We start from the raw sequence: 26,255 nt of genomic DNA, 5'->3' as shown, positions 1-26,255 counted from the left end.
TTTCTTATTTTTTAGAGTTCCACTGTAAAAAATAAACCACTTCTACATTTAAGTTTGTTATTTCCAGCAATACATAGAAAATCACTAAAAACCACATATTTGTGGTGAGTGCAGAGATTGTGGCCACCACATATTATTGGTTGACTTACAATTATGTACGATTTCTTATTTTTTCATCTAGTACAACTCAGGTGTGCACAGAGGATATAAACAGTACAGCCTTACAATCTCTTAATATTTACACAATCTTCTGAACTGTGAAATGAATGGCACTCGGAGGAATGATAAAGTTTCTGAGGCTGTGCTACTACATGGGACAGCTGTACTGACCGGATGGTCATATTCGATTTGTAAGGCCACTACGATGCTGTAATTACTCTTTTTTTTTTTTTTATTCTCTCCTTCCGTTACTCTAGTAACCAAATCATCCTTCAATTTCTGCTTCCCACTGCAACCATCTGTTTGGCTCATAATTTTTTCTGCATATAAATTATTTTTGATTTCTAGATTACAAAAGAGAAAATAATTGTATCTACTACAATGCACGTATCCATAAAGATGTTCTGTCAATCGGAAAACAGAGGGACACAAAGTACTACCTGTCAAAATATGCACCATATTCGACACCCTCTCACATCTGAGGAAATTTGTATGGACAATTTTTTGAAACCAGTGGAAGGTTTATAGCAACAATACACATTACACAATTTTAATTTCAAGGATGGATTCTACTAACTGCAACAAAGTCGGAGACTGTGTGCCTGATTTCAAAAGGATTTGTCATGTAAAATCAAACTTGCACTTTTTTCACGTGACATCCTGGAAGCTGTGGATCAAAGCAATAAGGCAGAAACAGCGTTTCTTGACTTCTAAGAAGTGTTGGGAGTCAGTAACAATCAATGCTTATTAATGAAAGTACTATGATTTGTGGTATCAAAAGAAATTTGTACCTGGACTGGGCATTTCTTATGGGGAGAATGCAGCACGTGATCTTGAATGGAGAGTCATCGACAGATGTAGAAGTAACTTCAGGCGTGCCTCAGAGAGTTGTACTGAGACACTTGCATTTCATAATGTATATCATTATTATGACCTGACTATTAACAACAATCTAAGAGTTTTTGCAGATCACGCTATTACCTATTATGAAATACTATCTGAAACAATCTGCATAAATATTCAGTCAGATCTCAATACCTTTTCAATGTGGTGCAAACATGGATACTGGGAAAACACAAACAATCTACAAGAGAGATTGTTTACAAAACACTTGTGCATCCCTTGTTAGAATACTGATCCAATCTTTGTGACCTATGCCAAGGGTGACTAAAAGAAGATACTGGACAGCATAAATGGTCCCAAGTTTGTTTAACCCATGGGAGAGCATCACTGTGATGCTGAAAACCAAAACATGGCATGCACTTTGAGACCAATGCAAGCTACTCCACAAATGACTACTTACAAAGTTTCAAAAACTATTACTAAGTAAGTACCTATGAACATACTACTCCTGTGGGGTCCACTGTGACTATAGACTAAATACCAGATGCACAGAGGCATGTAACGAGTCATTCTTCCCACAAGCTGTACATAAATGGAACCACAAGAAACCGTAGTAATATGTCTTTCAATAGGAAGCATTCTCTGCCATGCACTTCATAGCAGTTTGCAACGTACGGTTGTAGATGTAGATTTAGACTCAAGTGTCTATATGATGTTTTCAGAGCACAACAGGCCATAGAGTTGCACGTACTATACGAACTTGATGGCCCTGTGCTGCTACTATACATTGCACAGAACAGAATGCAAGCCTATATACAGGCATATGTAAAAGTACCAATACAATTGTCAAACTCTCCACATACATGTCCCAACATATCACAGTCAGTATTAATTATCCTTCCTTACCAAATTAAGTGCCAGTGGAAACAAAAACACACAATCTTTAACATTCCTCCATAAGAAGAAATCACATGTAGTCCGGTGACTGCGGGGATCACTGCAGAAGAGAGTCACAATGGGAGACAAATTCAATCAAATGTAGATACAGTTCAGCACTGAGCTAATCAAGAATGGCTGAAAGAATGGGTGAAGGAGGATGGTGGTGTTGAAAATGATACCTCTACTTTCTTGCTGTCATTGGGCACAAAGCATTATTGCAGCATGTCCAAGTATGAAAAACCAGTCACAGTTTTCTCCATGAAGAAAAATAGTCTGAAAACTTTTGAACAGGCCATGGCACAAAAGATGTTAACTTTAGGTGAGATACAAATGTGTTCCAAAATCTCGTGTGGATGTTTTGTGCCCCAAACATGTACAGTACGATCATACACATTTCTAGACACAAGGAACATGGCTTCGTCACTGAAAACTGACTTCTGTCAAAAATTGTCTTCCTCTAGTAGCATCAGAACGTCGCTGTTAGAACGAAGCTCATCATCCCAAGTAGACAGTGCCAGAACAGTTACGAACAGACAACTGCACAGAATGCGCCAGACAGTTGACTGCATATTTGCAGGTTTTTGCTCGTATGCTCGACCTTCTCCTGACAATGTGCTGGTCAGGCGGTTTTCTTTGTACCGTGTAAGCAGGCAGAGGTAAAAAATGTATAGAGAGACCGAGGTTTGAACACAGTAAGCAGGCTCTAATATATGTGTCTCGTGGTAGTCACAAAGAGATTAAGAGGCTTGCACAGTACAGACAAACACGGAGAACTACATCAAACCAGTCTAAGGACTGAAGATTACCACAACAATGATAAAAACGAAAATATGCCTTCTTTAACAGACTTCATTATCTGGATGTAGGCTTAACAGATAGATGCAGTATGATGGGATTTCTGAATAAATATAGTCAGCTGTTTACAACAGAAAATAGCAATTTATTTACATTAATGGAATTTGGTATATTCATCTAAATACCATTTTCAAAGAAAAGTCAGGATTCCTGTACTCTCCTGACCACTCGTCTATTATTTTTCCATTTGTAATAACCATTTTCTTCTTTTCTTATTGTTCACAGTCACAGCAGATGACAACTGAAATGCCCGCATATCCTTTCATCACTCTGTGGCACATGTTAATACGAGGTACCCCACTCATTTGTTTTATCGCAAACTTTGGGCATGCTTTAAGGTATGCTTAGATAGGAACTAAAATGGATGATGCAGAGGTTTAAGTGCATTTTTAACCTAAGAAATAGTCCTTTACTGTTGGACAGGGACCTTTTATCTCACTCTCTTATTACCTGTTGAATGGTGTTTCCTGGAAAATAACTCATCAAACTGCCAGACAACTATTTGCTCCATGAGAGGGAAATTGGTCTCATCATCTCGTGCCCTCCTCTGACACCTTTCGAGGGTCCGGGAAAATTTCCCTTCCCATAAATTGTATGCAATGCCCTTACCTGCCATTCTGCTGCTGTTTTGGAGGTTCAAGTTCTGCTGTGCTATATAGTTTTAATCTGTCAGGAAATCTCAGTTCTGTGGATACTCTCCCTATGTGAATAATGTCCTGTACCATTAACAAAGCAATGGATAATTCACAGCAATAAGTGATTTGAAGCTAAACTTTCACGTGTCACATAAAACCCAAAATTTGTAATAAATACAAAAATCATTAGGTTACATGAAACTTCAGGCAAATGTCCAATGTCGATAACTTGCAGCTGCAAAATTTTGATGCGGAGTCTTCAGGTATATACTGGCAAAAGTACAATGAGCTCTCCTGTTTGAAAGCGGGCAAGGAGAGACACAGTGTACCCTGTTGTCACTGCACACACACTATTTGAACACATACTCATCTACTGTGAATCTGTATGCTACTGTGTCCACTCTCTGTGGTGAACGCTCGCCTCATTGGTACAAGATTGATTATCCTCATACAGTAAAATCACAGAATGATGCTGGTTCCACAGAGCACAATTTTTTTTGTAAAAAGATTCCACAGATTATCTAACTGAAAACCATGGTCACAATTGATACGAGCCTCAGACAGTCATACTTCCGCTAATTTGTCAATAACAGAGTTCCAAAAGTTTGAAGTATGGGCAACAATTTTCGTTTCATTTATTCACGCAAATGACCAGTGACATACAGTGTTACGCGATAATGGATTTGGTAGCCCAGAGGGGGCGAGTACACCGCTGGTCTTCACACTGTGCTCCCTAATAGTGCACATCATCTGCCCTATACAGGGTGTTACAAAAAGGTACAGCCAAACTTTCAGGAAACATTCTTCACATACAAAGAGAGAAAATATGTTATGTGGACGTGTCCTGAAACGCTTACTTTCCATGTTAGAGCTCATTTTATTACTTCTCTTCAAATCACATTAATCATGGAATGGAAACACACAGCAACAGAACGTACCAGCGTGAATTCAAACACTTTGTTACAGGAAATGTTCAAAATGTCCTCCGTTAGCGAGGATACATGCATCCACCCTCCGTCACATGGAATCCCTGATGCGCTGATGCAGCCCTGGAGAATGGCATATTGTATCACAGCCGTCCACGATACGAGCACGAAGAGTCTCTACATTTGGTACTGGGGTTGCATAGACAAGAGTTTTCAAATGCCCCCATAAATGAAAGTCAAGAGGGTTGAGGTCAGGAGAGCGTGGAGGCCATGAAATTGGTTCACCTCTACCAATCCATCGGTCACCAAATCTGTTGTTGAGAAGCGTACGAACACTTCGACTGAAATGTGCATCCATCGTGCATGAACCCCATGTCGTGTCGTACTTGTAAAGGCACATGTTCTAGCAGCACAGGTAAAGTATCCCGTATGAACTCATGATAACGTGCTCCATTGAGCGTAGATGGAAGAACATGGGGCCCAATCAAGACATCACCAACAATGCCTGACCAAACGTTCACAGAAAATCTGTGTTGATGACGTGATTGCACAATTGCGTGCGGATTCTCGTCAGCTCACACATGTTGATTGTGAAAATTTACAATTTGATCACATTGGAATGAAGCCTCATCCGTAAAGAGAACATTTGCACTGAAATGAGGATTGATACATTGTTGGATGAACCATTCGCAGAAGTATACCCGTGAAGGCCAATCAGCTGCTGATAGTGCCTGCACACACTGTACATGGTATGGAAACAACTGCTTCTCCCGTAGCACTCTCCATACAGTGACATGGTCAACATTACCTTGTACAGCAGCAACTTCTCTGACACTGACATTAGGGTTATCGTCAACTGCACGAAGAATTGCCTCGTCCATTGCAGGTGTCCTCGTCGTTCTAGGTCTTCCCCAGTCACGAGTCATAGGCTGGAATGCTCCGTGCTCCCTAAGACACCGATCAATTGCTTCGAATGTCTTCTTGTCGTGACACCTTCGTTCTGGAAATCTGTCTCGATACAAACGTACCGCGCCATGGCTATTGCCCTGTGCTCATCCATACATCAAATGGGCATCTGCCAACTCTGCATTTGTAAACATTGCACTGACTGCAAAACCACGTTTGTGATGAATACTAACCTGTTGATGCTACGTACTGATGTGCTTGATGCTAGTACTGTAGAGCAATGAGTCGCATGTCAACACAAGCACCGAAGTCAACATTGCCTTCCCTTCAATTGGGCCAACTGGCCACGAATTGAGGAAGTACAGTACATACTGTACCTTTTTGTACATACTGTACCTTTTTGTAACACCCTGTATGCAATCTACTATACTCACAAAGAATCTTATAAACACCTGCTTTGCACAGCTCTAAGTCACCTACTATTGATCCGAGAAGGGCCGAGATTTTTGATGGATGAAAGATCACTTTAACCTTATGTTTTCTTAGTATTCTGCCCATTTTTGTGGAAATATTTCCAATATGTAGGAGGTAGACTGTAGTCTTGAAAGCATCATCCTCTTCCATATCGTGGTGTTTGTTTGTATGTAGTAGGGATCACTATCCATTTTTGTGGAAATCCTTTTATACAAAAACTTCATGCTTTGTGTAACTGGTGTCATTATACTGTACTAAGACAAACAATCAGATATTGAAGACACAAGCCTTCATCACAGAGGACACTGACAACAATGCACAGACTTGCTACAAACATACACACATTCTACAAATGCATGCAGTGACGATTGGGTACTTATGTGTGTGCCAGCATAGTTTTAAACAGAGCTCAGTCTACTTTCATCAGTATACACCTCGAGATGGCCAGAAGACTTTGCACTAAAATATCCTGGCAGCAAATTACTGACATATGACAGCAAATATTTGCAATTTTGTTTGCACAGTGTGTAAATTAAGTCAGCTCAACTCCTAATTACAAATTCTGTATACTGCCCAGCATCAACAGAAGACGTCAGCTCATTTCCCATTACAAACAATTTTTTTAATGTGGAATTTTATTTGTCAACTTCATAGAGTGGTCTCTAATTAGTCTAGTGAAATACTCTAACAATTCATATAAAAAGAGATGAAAAAAGACAAAGAGCAACCAATACTCAGCAATGTAATACGCGCAGACCTGGCTGAAGGAAAGACAAAGTGAATGTCTGAGACTATCAGTGACTACTACCAGACATTTATTTAGCACAGAACAAATAATGAAGATTTTCAATGCTTTGGTTCACCTCATTGCATCATTTCCACTATTACAAGAAAAAAATACCTGGTAAATAAGCAGGGCCTATTTCGGCAGCATTACAACAGCGACTAAATACAGTGGTCAATTACCGATCACAGTGTCTGTTCGCATTAAAGCCAAACTTAACATAAACAACGTGCACATAAGAGCAGTGTGAACTGATATGTAAGAGATGTTTTAGAGTCCTGGGTACAACCCTTTCTTTATGCAATTCCACATCCCACATTACAGCATGGCAAAACCTGGCCACACATGGTGAGGAATATGAAATCCATTTCCACAAATGAAATGTCGCTTCGCTTCCCTGGTTTGCATAATTCCCCAGCACAGAGTCACAGCTGTTTCGCAACTCATTTGACACTGTCCTCCACAAATCTCCATTGGTGCTTTGGGGATTCCTGCATAAAGGGAGATTCCTCTCTTTTCTCTGAGCCACTATATTTAAAGCTTTTGGCGGCAGCAAGCAGAGGCTTCACACATTACAGAATTCTCAAAGTTGCAGATGGTGCACTGTTCAGGAATACTAATTTTCATTGAAAATTTGTATATTACTTATATTTAGGATTTCTACATTTATTTACACATAAAAATCAGAAAAACAGCAGTTAAGACAAATACTTTGCTTCAGATATATTTATTTAAGTAGCAACATAGGCAAGAAAGGTTTAGCATAGGAATGTTGTTAATAACAGTGAATTTCTGAGGTGAGCACTCACTCAAATAATATGAAACTTGTGCATTGATAAAATTCAATACATAAACTCACAAAATTACTAAACTAAAACAAACTGAAGAATTTTATGTTTTCTTTCTTTCCTTTCCAAACATATACAAACCATCCATTAATTCTTTTGTAATGAATAAGTAAAATAACAGTAGGTAACACTATAGTATAGCTGTTCAAAAAGTATCCGACTTATTTATAAAAGCAGTCTTTATTCAGATACAATTTTTTGACACTAGTCATCTTCCAAGTAGTCCTCTTCAGCTTCTACACATCTCTCCCAATGCTGCTGCCACTGATGGAAGCATTACTGGAAAGCCTCTTTTTGTGTGGTGCAGAGCTGCTCCATCTGTATAACGTCTTCTCTGTTCTGAGATTTGATCCCTTTCAGAGATTTTGTCATTTTAGGGAAAAGCCAGAAGTCACTCAGTGCTAGGTCAGGGGGCTAGGGAGGCTGTCAAACCACAGTCGTGTTGGGTTTGACCAAATCTCTGAATTAACTGCGAATGATTAGCAGGTGCATTACCATGTTCAGGGTGATAACTGCCTGCTGCTTACAAGTCCCGCCGTTTGTGTCTCACTGCTTCAAAAATGAGCCATGGAACCTCTCGGTACTATTACTTATTGATGTTAGTGTGGTATCAACATTCGATACCACACTTGTTAGGGGTTGCAGTTACCGACCGCAGTCCGTATTAGTATCGTTGGACCCGCGAGTCGCAACCAGTGCCACTTTGCGGCTTGCATCAAGTTTCTAGCGAGCTCTCGTCCACTACTGCACGCCTTGAACAGCTCGTCCAGGGACAACAACAAACTGTGCCACAAGTACCGGCTGCACAGGAGCCGGCTGTACAGCCCCGTCGTTCCGCGCGTTCCACGCCAGTGTGGAAAGCTGGCAGGAGTGGCACATGCCGTTTTCACACCACCTTGCTGCATATGACATCGAAGGTAAAATACGGCTGCATGCGCTTTTATCTTGTGTCGGGGCATCGTGCTGCATCCTCCTCAAACTATTCCCAAAAGGTTCTCCAGATCAGCTCAGTTTCGAAGAACTTGTTCAGGCATTAACTGATTATTAAAAGCAAAGTGTGAATGTTGTCGCTCAGTGGTACAAATTTTTCCATACAAAACTTGCACCTCAGCAGAATTACTGTGAGTGGGTAGCCACTTTGCAAGGCCTCACTCGCGACTGTGAATTTTCGTTTTTGTGGCATATCATATTCTGACATAATCGTACGGGATGCTATAACCCCACTTTAGAACAGGTGTTGGACATTTTGGACAGATAGGACACTTTGGACTATGCTGCAAATTCTTTTGAATCGTCTCCCGCTGTCTGTCAGGTTAGCAAGCCACCTGCGCGCGCACCACACATACATGATGCTGTACCGGCTCGGCGCGTGCCTGCCCAATTCACTTCCAGGAAACACACCTGTTACGCGCCGGCAGAAGCCGCCTGCTTTGCGCTCATGCCCGCATTGTAATTCAAAGCACTCGCGCCACAACTGCACATCGTGCAAGGCCATGTGCCATTTTTGCAACAGGAAGGGACATGTCCAGGCAGTGTGCCTCAAAAGACAAAAATCTGACGCTCCGTATCCCGTTTCCGGACAAAGTAGCTCCCACCGGAACGGTTTCCGGAATAAGACTTCCAAACACAATGAGCTACAAGCAATGCAAATAAATGTTGTAAATTCGCCTCCAGTACCTGTGACATTGCAGAATGTGACAATTTTGCTTGCGATGCCAGTGCACGCCGATGTAAGAATCCCGACAAGCACAATTTGCTTGTCAACATTGCTTTTCAGAATGACATTTTTCGCCAACAGCAGAACAAACTTTTTGTGGACTTTAACACTCAGAATCATATGATTCCTTTTCAGTTGGACACTGGAGCGTCTGTTTCACTCATGAATCATAAAAACTTACGAAATGCTTGGTTCACCTCCATTGCGTAATGCAAATGGTACGTTAGCTACCTACCATGGTCAAAGTATCCTGGTTGTGGGACTGTGCAGTTTGCCAGTGACATACCATGGACAAGCTCAAGTGGTTTCTTTTCACATACTGTGTTCACCCCCATCTGTAAATATTTTTGGTCTTGATTTATTTGATGTAGTCTCCTTAACTAAATATTTTTGGTCTTGATTTATTTGATGTAGTCTCCATAACTGTGTGCGATGATGTACTAGCTGTCACTAAATGTGTTCCCACAAACAGTGTTTCCGAACTATGTCAAGAGTATGCTGAATTTTTTTGCCAGGTTTAGGTTGTGCGAAAAATTTTCAGGCACATACTGAATTGAAGGACAACGCACAGACTAAATTTTTCCGCACTCGCACAGTGCCTCACATACTTTGAGATGATGTTGCTAAAACATTTCATGCACTTGAGGAACAAAGAGTGATCGAACCAGGGACAAGCATCACTATGGGCTTCACCACTGGTTATCTTAACGAAACCATCAGGCAAATTGCGACTGTGGGTGGATTTTAAAGCCCCCGTCAATCCTCAGCTTCCTGTTGCAACGTTTCCTTTGCCACATCCAGAAGACTTGTTTGACAAATTGTGTCCAGGCAAATATTTTTCTAAGTTAGATTTGCAAGACGCATATCTTCAAATTCCTGTGGATCACAAATCCCAGAAGATTCTTGTTGTGAATACGCATTTGGGTCTCTACTAATTTGAGAGGCTTCCGTTTGGATGTGCATCCGCACCGGCACTATTTCAGCAGTACTTACAGATTCTTTGTGTGTCGATTCCTTCAGTGTGTAATTATCTAGATGACATTGTAGTTTCTGGTTCTATGCAGCATGAACATTTGCATAATTTGAGACAATAAGGCCAAGTGTACATTTTTTTCTGAACAGCAATCCTACTTGGGACACGTAATAAACTGTCAAGGCATGCATCCAAGTCCGGATCATTTAAGAGCAATATCAGAACTACCAGCACCCAAGACAGTTAAAGAATTACAATCCGTCCTTGGAAAGCTCAATTATTATCACAAGTTTTTGCCTCGCACATCATCTCTTGCAGCACCGTTACTCTAACTATGTCAAAAGAACGTTCCATTCATTTGGTCATCTGAATGCGAACATGCCTTTCAGAAGCTTAAATCTGCGTTGTTATCCAGTACATGTCTTACGCCCTTTAATCCTTCAAAACTTGTCTTCATGGTTGATGCTTCCAATTTTGGGATTGGAGCTGTTCTTGTTCACAAAATTGGTTTACACGATCGCCTGATCGCATTTGCATCGAAGCTACTCTCTGCGCGCTGTTAACTACTTGCAGATCGAGAAGGAAGCTCTTGCTTTGATTTTTGGAGTTACGAAATTCCACGACTTCTTATATGGTCGCAAGTTTACAGTTCTCTCCGACCATGAGCCTTTGACGTCTTTGTTTCATCCGTCAAAGCCCGTGCCTCCGTGTACGGCTCAAAAATTTATTCATTGGTCACTATTTTTGTCGCAGTACCGTTACGGCATCTTGTATCGGCCTACTGCCCAGCATGGTAACGCCAATGTGTTATCCAGATTGGCAATAGCTGAAGATCTGCTGTTCAAATCTTCCGAACAGGCTTGTATGTTCATTGATGTGCAAAATGATGATGATGTAGAAAGTTTTCCTGTTGACTTTCGTCGTACAGCCACAGCAACAGCTAACAACCCAGTATTAAGTGTTGTTTTGTGATATGGCACTATGCAATGGATTAAAAATCGGATAGAAGATCAGTTGGTTCATCGCTTTTTGTGCACAGACAACTACTTTTTGTCCAATGTGGTGTCCTCTTGCTCCACACGCAGAACGATCAGTCTCATGTTATTGTTCCACGTTCTTTGCAGTCAGCTGTGCCACGACTTCTTCATCAAGGTCATTGGGGTATCGTACGGACAAAACAGTTAGGTCGCCGTCACTGTACCTGGTTTAGTATTGATGCTGACATAACCAAGATTTGTTGTCCTCGTTCTGTGTGTGCAGAAAATCCATCCGCACCACCGCAGAAATTTCTCTCATGGCCTACGGCAACTCTGCCATGGAATTGCTCACATTTAGATTTTGCTGGTCCTTTTTGGGATGCACAATGGTTAATTCTTGTTGATTCTTTTAGCTTTTTTCCATTTGTTGTTCGTATGTCCTCAATGACATCATCTGCTACCACCAAAGCCTTGTCTTCTATATTCTGCATAGAAGGAGTGCCACAAGTCATTGTCACCAACAATGGACCTCATTTAGTGTCTGCAGAGTTCGAAACATTTTGTGCAGCTAATGGTATTGAGTATTTAACTTCAGCACCGTTCTCCCCTCAATCGAACAGAGCCGCTGAAAGATTCATTCAAATGTTTAAGTCGTGACTCTCATTCTCGCGAGGACGCTCTTTTGTTGTTTTTATCTTCGTACTGGTCACAGCCACGCGACGATGCTTTGCCAGCTGAATTGTTGCTTGGTCGTCCTCACAGAACTCTGATGAATTTGTTGCATCCTCCGCACCACATTTCTTTGCCACGGTAGACCCACAAGTTCTTGCCAGATGATATTGTTTACTTTCATCATTTCCACAGCAATCGCCGATGGTTGAAATAGCACATTCTTCACCATCTTGGCTGCGCTATGTTTGTCATATCAGGTCCATCTGGTGAGGTGCGCAGGCATCAGAATCAGATGCACCTCTTTAGTTGTGGGGTTTCTGCCGCTTGCCCTATATTTCCAGTGTCGGGGCCGACGGGGCTACCCCCCGCGGGGACCTCTTCCTCGCCCCTGGGTGCCAGCGCTCGTAGCTTCACCTTTGCCATGCGATGATGCGCCAGTGTGGACATGTCTCGTGCCGGAGTTGCCAGCTGTGCCAGCATCACTACGCTGACCAGATGGCCATGTGGACCAGGGGCCTTCAACTGTGATAGGACACAGTGAAATTCCAGTTACAATGCCGTCCACTGCCTACAAGAGCCTGCACTTCCTGGTTTCCAGTGTTTGTTGCTGGTCGGGTGCCCCGACCCGATGGAGGTCAACCCTTCGGTTCCTCCCATAGTTGTAGAAGCGCAGACACCTCATGTTGATGTGCACCCTGGAGTACGTTTCCAGGCGTTTCCTGTCTCCCCTCGGTCCAAATGGCAGGGTGCAGGTGGGCACACCTCTCCTGCAGTCAGGCTCTCCACCTCCTCAACTACGTCAGCATGGGGTCCTCCACCCGGCAGTCATAAGCCATATTTAACGGCCGTTCGCAGATTTGCGGGGGAGGAATGTGGTATCAACGTTCGATACCACACTTTTTAGGGGTTGTAGTTATCGACTGCGGACCATATTAGTATCATTGGATCTGCAAGCCGTGACCAGCACTGCAAGTGCCGCTCCGCGCTTTGTATCAAGTTTCTAGCAAGCTCTCGTCCACTCTTGCTCGGGACGTCAAGTAGTAAAGTAGCATAGCCTTCAGCTGATAGGAAGCAACCTCTAACAAGGCACTTAGTAATGTATGGCCTAAGTGAGATAATTATACGTATGCAGCCAACAAGAATTCTCTACAACCAGTTAAGTACAATATATATTATTTTTTACAACAGACTTCTGATTATTTTAGTCGTTACAGATCCAGACCATGCAGCCAGCACCTAATCAATGTTACTGACACACCTGCTGTGATTTATATGTTTCTATTTAGCATTGGCCACCAGTCAACATTGGTGACGACTCTTTCGTCGTCATCGTAACAGTTAGTACCTTCCGGGGTGTACTTGTGATGGACCACACAACCTAGTCAAAAAAGACAGTCAGCATCACTTTCACACACTGCTGTGGACCTGCATCACTTTGTTGGATCTCGGGGATGACAGATGCTTCTACTGCGAAGACTGGAACTTTGCTTCTGCATCGTACCAATAAACTCAGAACTCACCACCAGTGATCACTGTTCAAGAGAGTTGGGATTACAGTTCACAGTATCCAGCACATCCTGTAGGATCTCTGAACAAAGTTGCTTCTTTTCAGTTGTTGCCAACTTTGGCACGAATTTTGCTGGGATCCTCCTGAGGTCTAATGTTGTTCTGTCAAAATGGAATGAATGCACCCAATACTAATTTTAATGTCATCTGTGAGTTATCTGATTGTGAATCATCCATCCTGCATCACCACGGTCTTTACGTGATCTGTAACAACCTCATTTGCAGATGTTGAGGGCCTCCCTGACAATGCTCCACTCTTCACTGACAACCAGCTATCTTTGCTGTGGTTATACCACTCCTTTATATGCGTGGTACCCAATGCTTCATCCCCAAATACTTATCACATCTTGCATGTCATTTCAACTTGAGAATCACCAAGCTTACAACAAAATTTGATGCAATAATCTTGTTATACTTTTTCTGACATATTGCCCACAACACAAAATCCAACGACTGCCACTTACAGATGTCCACTTGTCAACAGCTAACTAGCAACTGGTTGTTTCTGCAGTCCCGAAAAAAATCAGGCATGTGCACTATGTATGCTTACAAACATATAGTGCGGTTGTGGGCCGATAACATTGTTGTTTTCAACAATAAAAATAAGGTCTGATACTTTTTGAACAGCTCACACACACAACAGTAAAACAAACAAGAGCAGGAAAACCCAGGATGGAATAATTACAGTATTATGAAAAGGACAGATTGCTACTCACCATATAGTGGAGATGTCGAGTCACAAACAGGCACGACAAAATGACTGCTAAACAAGTGAGCTTTCGGCCAAAAGGCCTTCTTCTAAAGTAGACAACACACGACCATCCACAAAGCACAACTCACACACACATGACCACTGGTTCTGGCTGCCAAAGCCAGACAAACAGTTTCACCACTCTCAATGTCCAGACAACATTATGAAGAATTTTTGTTCTAACTTTAAACTGGCTGCAAGTTTCCTGCTTGGCTTATCACCTGTGAAGTCGAGATGAGCGTGAAAGAAATAAATTACAGAAACAAGTCATAGGGGCCTTATAATTCTGAGCTCTCTTATTTCCTAATATATGAAAACCATTTCAGAAACTTTCCCAGGCAACCTTCTCGTCACCATGTAACATTTCATCAAATTGCTTCTCTCTGGAAAGTGTTCAAATCTGCAGACAAACGAAGATACCTTTTTTACTTTCAATTTGGTCAACTGTTATAATTTTTCCCTCAAGTGTGTATAGTTCTTGTTTTTGTAATTCTTTTCTCCACAAAATTTTTCACGAGTTATATAAAACTACTTTAGTAGAAAATATAAGATCCAATTACATTCACCACACACTACAGTTGCAGCCACGAATGATAGTGGTCTAGTTTAGGCTCATTCTGTGCACCTGGTGCGAAATCATCCTCCTACAGCCAACGACTGTTCAGCAGTTTTTCTCAACACTCTGCTGCGAGTGTCTTGGCCAGTGCAAGTGTTGAACATAACTGTAGCAGTTATTTGGTGGATTTTTATTCAGTTTCTTGCGATTTGTCATGGCTGATGGTGGTGGTGAGCAACAAATACTTCACGAACAAGCAAAACACAATTTACAGGATATACACTTTCTTCGAGAGCAAAGCAGGAAACAGTGGATCTAACACTGATGTTAATAGATTTCAGGAACGCACTGCATAAGCAAGTGGCATCAGCTTGAGAACTGTGATTCTTCAATTTCTCCCAGTGTACTTCGTGACGAAAGAGTTCACGGGTGAACAGCCAGGTGTTAGTGACCAATGAGCACAATATTTCAGCAAGCAACAAGCAACCACATTGCCATCATCAGATGCGGGCACCAGGCCGCCCCCCCCCCCCCCCAAGGTGTACTGAATGTGGTCTGCACCCAGGCCTCAGGCATTGAGCATCCAGCATCTGTTCCATTCATGGTCCGCACACAGGGTCGTTATGTGTCTTTTTACGGTGCACGCTGTTGCCCAACATGTCGTCTGATCATCTTTTCACCAGGACATCCACAGAGGGGAGCACTCCATCCACTTTGACTTCCATGGTAAACTTGATGTTCTGGTGTATGGAATTGAAATGTATGAGAAAACCATTCAGCTTGCCTCTACTATGAGGCCACATGACAAAGGTGTCGTCAACATGGTGGAAGAAACAGGTAGGTTTCCACTGCGCTGAATCCAGGAATTTCTCCTTGAAATGTTCCATGAACAAGTTGGTAATGACTAGTGAAAGTGGACTCCCCATTGCTACCCCTTCTGTCTGCTCCCAGTATCCACCATTGAAGGGAAAATATGTTGATGTCAGGACATGCCTAAAAAGGTTGGTCATCTCTGTGTCAAATTTCTGACTTATAAGTTCCAAGGATTCCTACAAAGGCACCTTCGTGAAGAGAGAGAGACAACATCGAAACTCACAAGGATGTCTGAAACAAAAAATCTGAAATTGTTAAGATGCCGGACAAAATCCACTGAGTTGTGACTGTCACGTGGACATTTTCCAACGCAAGGAGTAAGCATATCCTTCAGATATGTCCGCAACATTGGTGCTCCGACATACTCACTTGCAAAATGGTGTGGGGAGACAACTTTCACTAGTCGTCGCCCACTTGTTCGTGGGACATTTTGAGAAGGAAGCCTTAGATTCAGTGCAGTGGAAATTTACCCATTTCTTCTGCTATGTTGACGACACCTTTATCATATGGTCGAGACAAGGTGAATTGTTTTCTCATACATCTCAATTCCATACACCAGAACCTCAAGTTAACCAAGGGTGTCTAAGTGGATGGAGTGCTCCCCTTGCTGGATGTCCTGGTTAAAGGAAGAGCAGAAGGCACGTTGCACAATAGCGTGTACCGTAAGAAGACGCACACCAACCTTTACTTACATGTAAACGACTGCCACTATCCACTGCAGAGGAACGGCATTCTCAAAACATTGGTTCACAGGGCCTGTACCCTTTCTGACAATGAGAGCCTTACCCAAGAACTTTAACATCTCAGGTCGGTTTTCCAGAAAAATGGCTACAAAGAGAAGCAAACTGGGAAATCTCTGTGTCCCACACTGACTGTACAATCGGAGGAAACAGAAGAGGAACCTCATCAGAAAGGGGGCATAGCATTTCATTCTGTTCTGTTGCGCTTTATTGGGAAAGACAGGTCAAATTCTTCAAAAACCTCAAGTGAAGACTGTCTTCCGCCCACCAATTAAGACACGGGCGCTGCTTGCTAATGTCAAGGACAATCTAGGACTTTTGGAAACCTGGGGTCTGCCAGATCCCCTGCAAATGTGGTATGACTAACATGTCAAACAGCGCGTACTGTCGAAGATCATTGCCAAGAACATCAATGGCGCACCAGACTGCAGGAGCCCAACAAGTTGGCTGTTGCTGAACATTGCCTCTTGGAATGACACAGAATGAATTACGATCAGACTCAGGTTCTGGCACAAACATCCAAATATTGGGACTGTCTCATTAAAGAATCTATCAATACCTGAGTATAGGAACCGCTGACCAATCGAGGTAGCGGTTACATCCTTAGTAAGGTCTGGGAACCCGCTTTGAACCTGATTAAAAAAAGAAAGAAAACATCCCACCATGAACTGACTTCAAGAACAGTCAGAGTTGCTGAGAAGATGTTGCCAGCCCCTGGGTGCGGACTGCAAAGGGAACGGATGATGGATGCTCCACGACTGGGTGTGGACTCCATTCAGAACACCTGGAGATCGGGGAGGAGATAAAAGCCCGGCACCGGCGCCTCGGCGGTCAGTTTGTCAGCACACCTGATGATGGCAACGTGGTCACTTGCTGAAATACTGTGCCCGTTGGACAGTAATAATCGGCTGTTCACCTGTGAGCTCGATCGTCAGCTTGAGAACTGTTCGATGGATTGCACTGCCAATGAAGGTAATTTTCTGTCCAGACAAGTGGAAGCCCAGTTTGGAGATGACCAGGGAAACATCTCAGTTGCGGGAAGCCTGTCACAAATTTAGACGACTTCAACAAAGATGTTCTTAGACAAGTTGTATTCAATATGTGTAAGACAGGAGATTTTCCTACAGTCAAAAAAGTTATGGTGAAAATTTGTGAAACTATAAATTTTAAAGGCAGTGTACCTCAATGTGAAGAGTGCTGAAAAACACAGAATTCAAACATGTAAATACATATGACAAAAGAAAATTTTTAATGGAATGTTGCGATATTGCAGCTTCAAGGGTACAGTACTTAGAAAGTGTTCTTGAAAGAAGAAAATATGGCAATTAGAACATTATTTTACTTGGACGAATCATGGGTAAACCAGAATCATTCAAGAAAAGCGTTTTGGAAATCGAGTGATGGTTTGGGTGGCTTTAAAGTACCAGTTGGTAAAAGGTGGTTGAATAATTGTGCTTCACATCATTCTGCTTTTGTATCCATTCCAGAAAGCAAAATGGAGTAATTCAGGAGATTATCATTTTGAAGTGAACATAGAGACATTTAAATTATGGTTTAGGAAACAATTTCTCCCTTAAATGCCGGCAAATTCAGCAGTTGTTATGGACAAAGCGAGTTATCACTCAGTTATTGTTAACAAGGCTCCCACAAGAATTATGCTGTGGCTTGCAAGTAAAAAGATACCTAACACTGCCAACCAAACTTGGGCCGAATTGTTGAATCTTGAAGGGTTTCATAAGTCTCGTCTAAAAGTTTATGAAATGACTGCATTGCACAGGAACACGGACACAAGTGAAAGGGAATGTCGCAGAACGAAACCCGACATTTAAAACTGCTGACACAGAAAGGCTTGTGCACAAAGTTCTTGACAGCACAACACCTTCAGCACGGTTTGAATGTGGTTAGCACCCAAAATAGCTACACGAGAGGACATGGAGAGGAAAATTTTAATTGACAATCTCCTTGATCCTATCTTCATCACCGCCAAAATACCAGATGAGTCAGACATTGACACGGACTGCAGCGATGAAGATGACGATGGTTGCAGCAACTGAAAACAATGTAAAGTGAGGCACACAAGCATATTCACATTGTATCCCCCCCCCCCCCCCCCCCCCAATATCTTCTCTTTCTCAGTCGCAGTTTTACCAGTAATATTGAGATATACTCTGTCTTTTGTGACTGCAATAAAAGTTTTATTTATAACAGAAGCATTCTGCTTTATTCTGAAAGATCTTCTGTGGAGAGTATTTTGGCTTCTACACTGCTGAGACACTTTATTACCTGTTGTAGTTTTGCACATCACTGCACTGGTAAGATCACAGTCAACATTTGTCTTGACTGATCTGTATTTTAGAAAAAAATAACTGTTTGTGTATAACAGACACACTCAAACAAATTCATTTTTTTAGCACATTGCACTTCACAGACACTCAATAGATTTTGGTTTTTATATTTTTATAAGTCCACAATTCACTTTCTGTACTTTATCAACTCTGTCTTGGTTGAGGTGCTTTAAAATAAAGTGAAATGCATCTGGTCTAAGTAAAATGTTTATCACAGTTGCAAAAGATTTTCCAATATTACATACAATATTCTTGTGCTATTAAAATTATTCCCTTCAGAATTCAGAATATAATCTAATTTAAGGTACACTATGTCTCCGTAGGTATCAGTGATATGCAGTGCACGGCAGCAGTTTTTCTGGTGTTTTATGACAATAATTATCTGTAAACTTTAATTTTGCCACTGGACAGCAGCATTCGTACTTCCATGCACAGAGATGCCCAGCATGAACCACAAATTGCAACTTGCTGTGCCAGACAACACTGCACATCTTACTCCTTTCAATCTGGTCATCTCACCGTGGTAGTCATGTGGTGGTGGGAACTTAACTTTCTCTGCTGTCCCCTAAACACAAGCTTATGAACTATTTGATGTTTACGTCTCTATGCGCATATGGTACCAGCCGTTTGCAACCGGCTACACTGCAATCCCCATCTGTGCCTCTACACTGTGTGGGCCTGTGCAGCCCTCCATCGTTCATGGATTAAACTATAACCAAAGCAAGGTACTGAACTGTACTGACCTGAGGGCTGAATAACACTTTTATTATATTGTTTCATTTTTGTCACATGTGACATATATAAGGCAGTGAATTCCTTCTATATCCCTTTACGGATGAAAACGTATGTGAAACAAAAGCTAGAGCTAAGGTTCATTTTTCTTCATGATATTCATTATCACGACAATGAAACTGATAAGAATTAGCTAGTTTTGTGCAATTTACATTTTCACTATTGCACTTTGTTAGACTGTGTTTCCAGAATGAATTTATCACTTCACATTGGAGTGTTCACAGTTTTGAGACTTCTTCTCACATAAAATGTGTTTGACAGACTGGAATTCAAACACCAAACATGGCCTTTTGCAGGGGATGCCTTCACAGCCTCAAATCTGCTGGCTTCACTCTCGCACATATCAAACTTCACTGAAACACTCCTGCATACTTTCTGGAGTGAGAAAGCCAGGATAAAAGATTTGTGGATTCAGCACAATACTGGGTTCGAGTCTTCGCCTGGCAGACACTTTTAACACGGCAGAAATATTTATCTGCATGTCACGTGTACCGAATTGGTGGCATAAAGCTCATTCCAGTGACACACAAATTCACGGAATGGCAGTTTTGACACCTGTTAGTTTCTTACTTCCATTGTGGACTGCATCAGTCTTCATTTCTGGTTTTAATGATCTCAGGCTGGATGAAACATGCTTAAGCTTTTCAGTAGACATGGGAAATACAAACACTGACATTTTAGAACTTTTACGAAGTGAAACTTGCCTCATTGTCCGACACATCCAAAGTTCGTAGAGACTTCCACTTGGAGTGGACCAGAAAATCCCAGAGGAGGGTCAGCGTCGTGATCCCGTTACCCGCGAGTCTGAGGGCAGCGAGCCCGGGCGCCGAGACCTCTGCGACCCTCAGCATCTGGTCCAGGATGTGCCAATTATCAGTCGGGTCAAACAGCATTTCCTGGATCTCTTAGAAATGGGAGAAACAGAATCATCAGTGTGATGATCGACATATTTCAAATTTCGTGAATGTTGCCTTCGAGAAACTCTAGATTCACACAACTACTTCCGAGGCAGCAGCTGCTAAACATAATTTTTGGCATATTAGGAACTGCACCCAGGTGCACCGATTTCAGTTATGTTTGACACTGTTTTCAGGTTATTTGTACCAGAAAGAAAGGCTATCACAAACTGTTATACAACACATTAACCACTTTGGTACAATAACATGCTTCACAATTTAGGGACTGGAATACTACTGACGTAATATTTATTATTCTACATGCAGCCACAAAACAGCATGTGAGACATACCTTCTACAGCCTGTTCAAAATTACTTTAAGATTGACAGTTCAGCACGAGTGCATGGAGGTGCGATGCAAAGCTGACGCATCCCGCACAGAACACGTGTAATCTTATATTAATTTTAATGTGCTAAATCTGGCAAACTATCTGATTTACAAAGACGGAACATGCATCGTTGTATCCTGGAAGAGCTGTACAATATTTTCATTTTAGTTTTATCTACACAAACTACTTATTATGGTGGTATATGGGAAAGTCATGAAAATGAATTTTCTGATGTCGTGACCAAATTTTCAACATGTGGGAAATTATTAGTTATTGCACTTAGATGTACAAATTCTACAAGCAAAATCTTAAGAATACATTACATCTTCATTCACTCCAAACACAAACTCTGTTAACAGTTTTCTAACACAAGATAATTTCTGTTAAATAAGATGAATAACGGCCTACATGTGTGTCAATTACTTAATGGCTTCATTATGAGAAACAGATCACTAAGTTTTTAATTGAACTGTAATTAAGTTTTTAATCTGCCTACTTCTATGAAACACAACAATAAATACAATTTTTGAGTGTTTATCGTGGTGAGAAAATGTGTCTTAAATACACTAACCAGTATCGAGAGGCAGAACAAAGGTGATACAAAAAACAGTACCTCAGTATTGCAGTAATTATACATTTTGTGTGATATACACTGGATTCCTGAATGAACATCTGGAATTAGCTGCTGATACTGGCGTCATTATTAAAATGTAAAACTTACGAAAAATAATTTCATTATATACCCACTTACCAATGTAAACTGTGGATTGCAAGCATGCAGTTGAATCCGCTTATCCTTCATTTCTATAGTGATAATGAAAAACTGCACTGACATCACTCCCATTACTAATAAAGAAGCCTGAAGGTCATTGTCACTGATGTTTTTTAATGGTCTCCTCCAATGAATTTTCCGAAACAGCTTCATTCTACCATGCTCTTTCTATGATGCATGGTGGACATTTGACAGCTTTCTTTCAGTCTTCAGAAGTGACACTCCTAACAGCTTCTTTTATGAGGGCTTTGACTGCAGAACGGGTAGATTTATTACTATTCTTTCTGGCAATATAACCTTTAATTTAGGCCCATATTACTCTAATGGGTTTAAATGACAGTGTTACATTGGTAGCCTAATGATTGTATATTCATGTGTTTTTGCCATCTTGTTGATTAAGTATATGCAGAACTGTGGTTCACGGAGAGATATTACTTCCATAAGCTCCACTTTCCTAAGGTTATAACTTACACTGTCGTTACACTGCTGAAGTCAATCAATCATTTCCTCTTTTTGCTTTGCCATAATAGGTGCCTTCTCAACAATAACTGAATTGTAAAGACCATTACCAAGAACCAATGCCAACTGTTTACTCAGATTCAGAAATAGTGATTTTATGAATCACCCAATAAATCTGATGTGGTTCATTTCTGCATGATAATGTCCTGCTTTCTTTAATTCAGAAAACAAGAGACTATCTGGGAAGAAACCTTGTGAGGAGTCTGCATGAACACGAATAACTCTGCACCCTTACCAGAAGACATTGATATTGAGCTTCTAGTTGTGTTGTCTGTCCAGCATTGCCAGAACTGACCCACATTTCACCAAGCGATACTCACTTCATCGATATTCACGCCACAGATCTGCCTTAAAAATTGGAATCGTCATGCAGCTATATCGTCCCTCTCCATTAACAGCTTACAGCCAGAGAAATGCCCACAAAAGAACACCAGGTTATGCAAAACTTTAAGTTATGTGCACCTTCCTTGAAACAAACCTGATTACTTAAGGGTGATCAATAATAATAATGATGATAATAATAATAATAATAATAATAATAATAATAATAATAATAATAAGCCTGAAGATGAATCACATCTCCAGCAAATGACTCTATATTGGTAATCTGTTTACCTATATAACATTTTTTCCCTTTTAGCTTCAATGTTTTTCCAGATTTCTTTTCTTTCTCAAATATTTCCTTGCCAGTTTTCACAACAGTGTTTCTCTTTAAGACCGCGTTAACAGCGAGCAACAGCGCACCATTAAATTTTTCAGTCTCAAAGTAGGCATGTAACACTCACACCGTTTGCCTCTACTAACCTCGAACGGTAATCCTCCGGCCGAGAAAGACGTTTAACTTTTCTAACTACAAAATCAAAAACAAACAAAATCAAATGATTCAACGATCACACATGACAGCAGGCACAGTGCAGGCACGAAGTGTTGTGGTGTCGAGTGTGAAGTTTTGGCACTAGTGCATGCTTGCTTCCACTACAGGTCTCCTGGTACGAGTGGATTGCATATCATACCTCCCACATGGGCCTCCGCCTTACTGCTCCCTTGTAACTGTTAATCATGAAGTAATTCTGAACAGACTATAATTTAACATCACTTATATTTGAAGTGAGAGTACAAAAATGTGTTCAAATAAACACATGATTTTCTGCAGGATCTGTGTTTATACTGCAACGGAACAGCTTAATTCTTTAAGAGAAATTGTAAGAAAATGACTTGCAACTACTTACTTCTGATGGAGTTCCAACCACAACTTTGTTTCAATACAGTAGTGCACATCAGTACAAATGTAAGCACTTTTCTTTTTTTGTAACGGCGTGGTCCGCGTCTCCTTTACTGCCCCAATGCACAATTACAGTTTACACAAAGTGCGAGTCCGATGCACTGAACCGAGGCTGTGCGTAGTCGTCAAGTGAATGGCACACGAGAATCCAGTTTACACAGCAAACTGTAGAAGTCCTCGGGTGAAGCAGGAGTCGATGTCATCATTAAGAACATAAACAGCATGTGAATCTGCTGGAGTCAGCTGCACTGGCCTCATTACGCAGCTCGAAGTCCATGAGTTCGCACTACGTGACCCTACATGTGGAAGGGGGAAAAGGGGTGGACTGTTGTACAGAGTGCCGCTATCTGTAAAATTGTGTGAAACTGAGAGCCACTTGTGGTGCAATTTAGGGAACTGTATCTTTCGAATTGCTGTCAGAGGAGTGGACAGGTACAGCATTTTCTTTTGGTACTGACAACCAGAAGTTGGTCTTAAAGCTGACAAGAATTAATTGTTAAAAAACAGTGCAAACACAGGTGTGCCATCATACAATTAAGTTTCTTAAATATCTAAAAGCTGTCCAACACCAGCTTTACAAAATCTAGCAATTTGTGTTCTTGCAAAAAGACAGATGCTCTTTAATTCATAAATATTTTCTGCAAGCATAGGAACAGACCTTAAACATCCATTACCATGATTGTGTTTATTCCTACATTTTTTTATTCATTATCTTAATACTATTGAGAATAACTGAAAGGCCTGTAAATAACAGTTAGATACACTATTTCATTTACATGATTATAAAACAGGATAATTTGCAATTACGTGCATACATTTCTCCATTCCATTAAACCAATAATTTCAAATGAAAAAGAACATTGCTTTCATATGAAATATGCAAAATTATCGAACTGTAAGTCCGAGAAAAACACTCGGCAAAGTTGAGACCAATTATTCAAACTGTAAATAGTCCAGTAGTTAATAATCCTTAATGTCATTGTACAGCTGTTGGTTGCATCAAATAATGTAACTTTAGCACTGAAACTTCCACAAAAATTCGTAATCAAAATAATTACGCATTTTATCTGAAATTCGCATATTTCAAAAGCAAATGTTCAAAACCACTACCTTACAAAATATCATATGAAAAGGAAACAGTGTCAAACATTTTCTAAATTACTCTTTAACTCATTGTTACACTCCGTCTTTGTGTATATGTAATTTTTCATCATAACTTTGTGACCGTATTAATACGAGTAATGAACTTGTCCCTGTGTGTTGTAACGTTTTAATATAAAGGACCTATGCTAGGCCAAGCAAGTCAGTTGTTTTTGGTCAGATGGTAAAGTATGGAGTATATTAGTAGTTGTAAAAGTTTGAAACAAGAAAATGTACCTATTATTTTAACCAATATGTAAAAAGTTTCTGACAGTGTGTTTACAGACTGAAACAACACAAGATTCCATGAGTTAAGATTCAGTGGCCAATTTCATCAAATGAGAATTCTTTAAATTCAATACACTCCTTTTGCTGTAACATTCTAAGTGCAAGAATCCCAAAGGTCATTGAATAGCTTTTTGCCAGATGTTTTGTTATCAAAGTTACATGGCAGTCTTAGCACACTCTCCAGTAGAATAAATGCTTCTTTGGCCTTTACTACATGCCACAGGGCTGAATTTATCGAAAGTATGCAAAGTGAGCCAGCAATTCTATCACTGGTAGGAACTGCTTTGCTGAGTACTGTGGGCAGACCTTTGCCGTGAAGGGTCATAAACGGGATTTATTATTATTATAAGAAATCTGTTTAACTTCTGATCAACAGTATGTTCATGTAACCAGATAACAACATTAACAGACTCTCCTTACAGTTCTGAGTCAAATTCGGTTCTGCATTACTACTTAGGTTTCCTCAGTTAGCAAGTCCCAGTATTGTGGAACTTTGCCATGGGTGGTGCTCCACAGAGTGCAGCACTGTTTGCAGACTCTGGGCCCCTGCCTATTCTGACATCACAAGCATCTGTCTGATGCCCCCCGGAATATCCAACATAAACCAGCATCACAGCAATCCAAATAGAACATAATTTTCTTTTAATTACAAATACCCCGTGATTCAACTCTCAGCTTTATATCAATAAACATTTGCACCCTTACAGTACCATACAGATAACCACTGGCACTGTAGTGTCCCGTAAAACTTACAGAATTTTGTGTTTTTGAAAATATACTTTGCAGTGTTTACATGCTAGCTTACTAGACTGGGGAGGAGGGGGGGAATTGTTCAATTGTTGCTGTTAATCCTTGGGGGCAAGCAGATCTCATCAAGGATGCTAATTTTCTGGTTGTATCTCCAACTAAATAAAAACCAATTTTTTCATGCCACACAAATTTTGAGTTTGTTTTTTTGAAAGGCATATTCAGTGGCCTGAAATATATTCATATCGGTAATTATGTGTGTAGCCTTTTGCTTTATGTACTAGACAATGTACTTTCAGATTAGAGACAGTTCTAGCACTTTCTGAATTTGTAAGCACAGCACAGAGTATGAACACACATTTTCTTCATATTGCAATTGGAAAGTTGTTGCCGACTATTGTGCAAAGTCTGTCCATTATTACATTACACGAAGTCAGAAAATGCTAGAGCTGTTTCTAATACGAAAGTTCAGTGCCTAGAATGCAAAGCCCTGATACACACACAGATATGGATATGCTTCAAGCCACTGATGGCAAAGCCTTATGGCAAGATAAATTTGGTTTTATCCAACTGCACATAGATTAACATAACATGGAAATTATCAACATAGTATTACACATAATTTAGGATGACAGATCAACAGAAGTTATCGATGCTCGCCACTTACATTTATGAAAGGCTTCTACTGATTATGATTGAAGTATCAGTCTACATTACACTGCTAGCTGAAGTCTACACATCTGCAAGTTCAAAAAGCTTGCATTTGTCAAGAAGATGCAAATACATGCACATCAAAGTAAACAGTAAGTAAACAATTACGGAAAGGACAGATTGCTTCTCGCCGTAAAGATGACATGTTGAGTTGCAAACAGGAAACTTAATGTTACACAT

At 40.8% G+C, this 26,255-nt stretch overlaps 1 protein-coding gene across 1 annotated transcript in view; it reads right to left on the bottom strand.

Annotated features, from left to right (window-relative positions):
* Positions 1–26,255, bottom strand: part of LOC124716992 (nuclear RNA export factor 1-like) — a 227,282-nt gene that overhangs the window by 109,484 nt on the left and 91,543 nt on the right. The window contains exon 8 of the mRNA XM_047243615.1: positions 20,036–20,235. Within this exon, the coding sequence (XP_047099571.1) occupies positions 20,036–20,235 (200 nt within the window). The remainder of the gene's footprint in view (positions 1–20,035; positions 20,236–26,255) is intronic.

The sequence above is a fragment of the Schistocerca piceifrons genome, chromosome 9 (genome assembly GCF_021461385.2).
Source record: "Schistocerca piceifrons isolate TAMUIC-IGC-003096 chromosome 9, iqSchPice1.1, whole genome shotgun sequence".
Taxonomy (NCBI): domain Eukaryota; kingdom Metazoa; phylum Arthropoda; class Insecta; order Orthoptera; family Acrididae; genus Schistocerca; species Schistocerca piceifrons.
The sequence above is the reverse complement of the archived record's forward strand: the minus strand, read 5'-3'. Positions and strand labels throughout refer to the sequence as shown.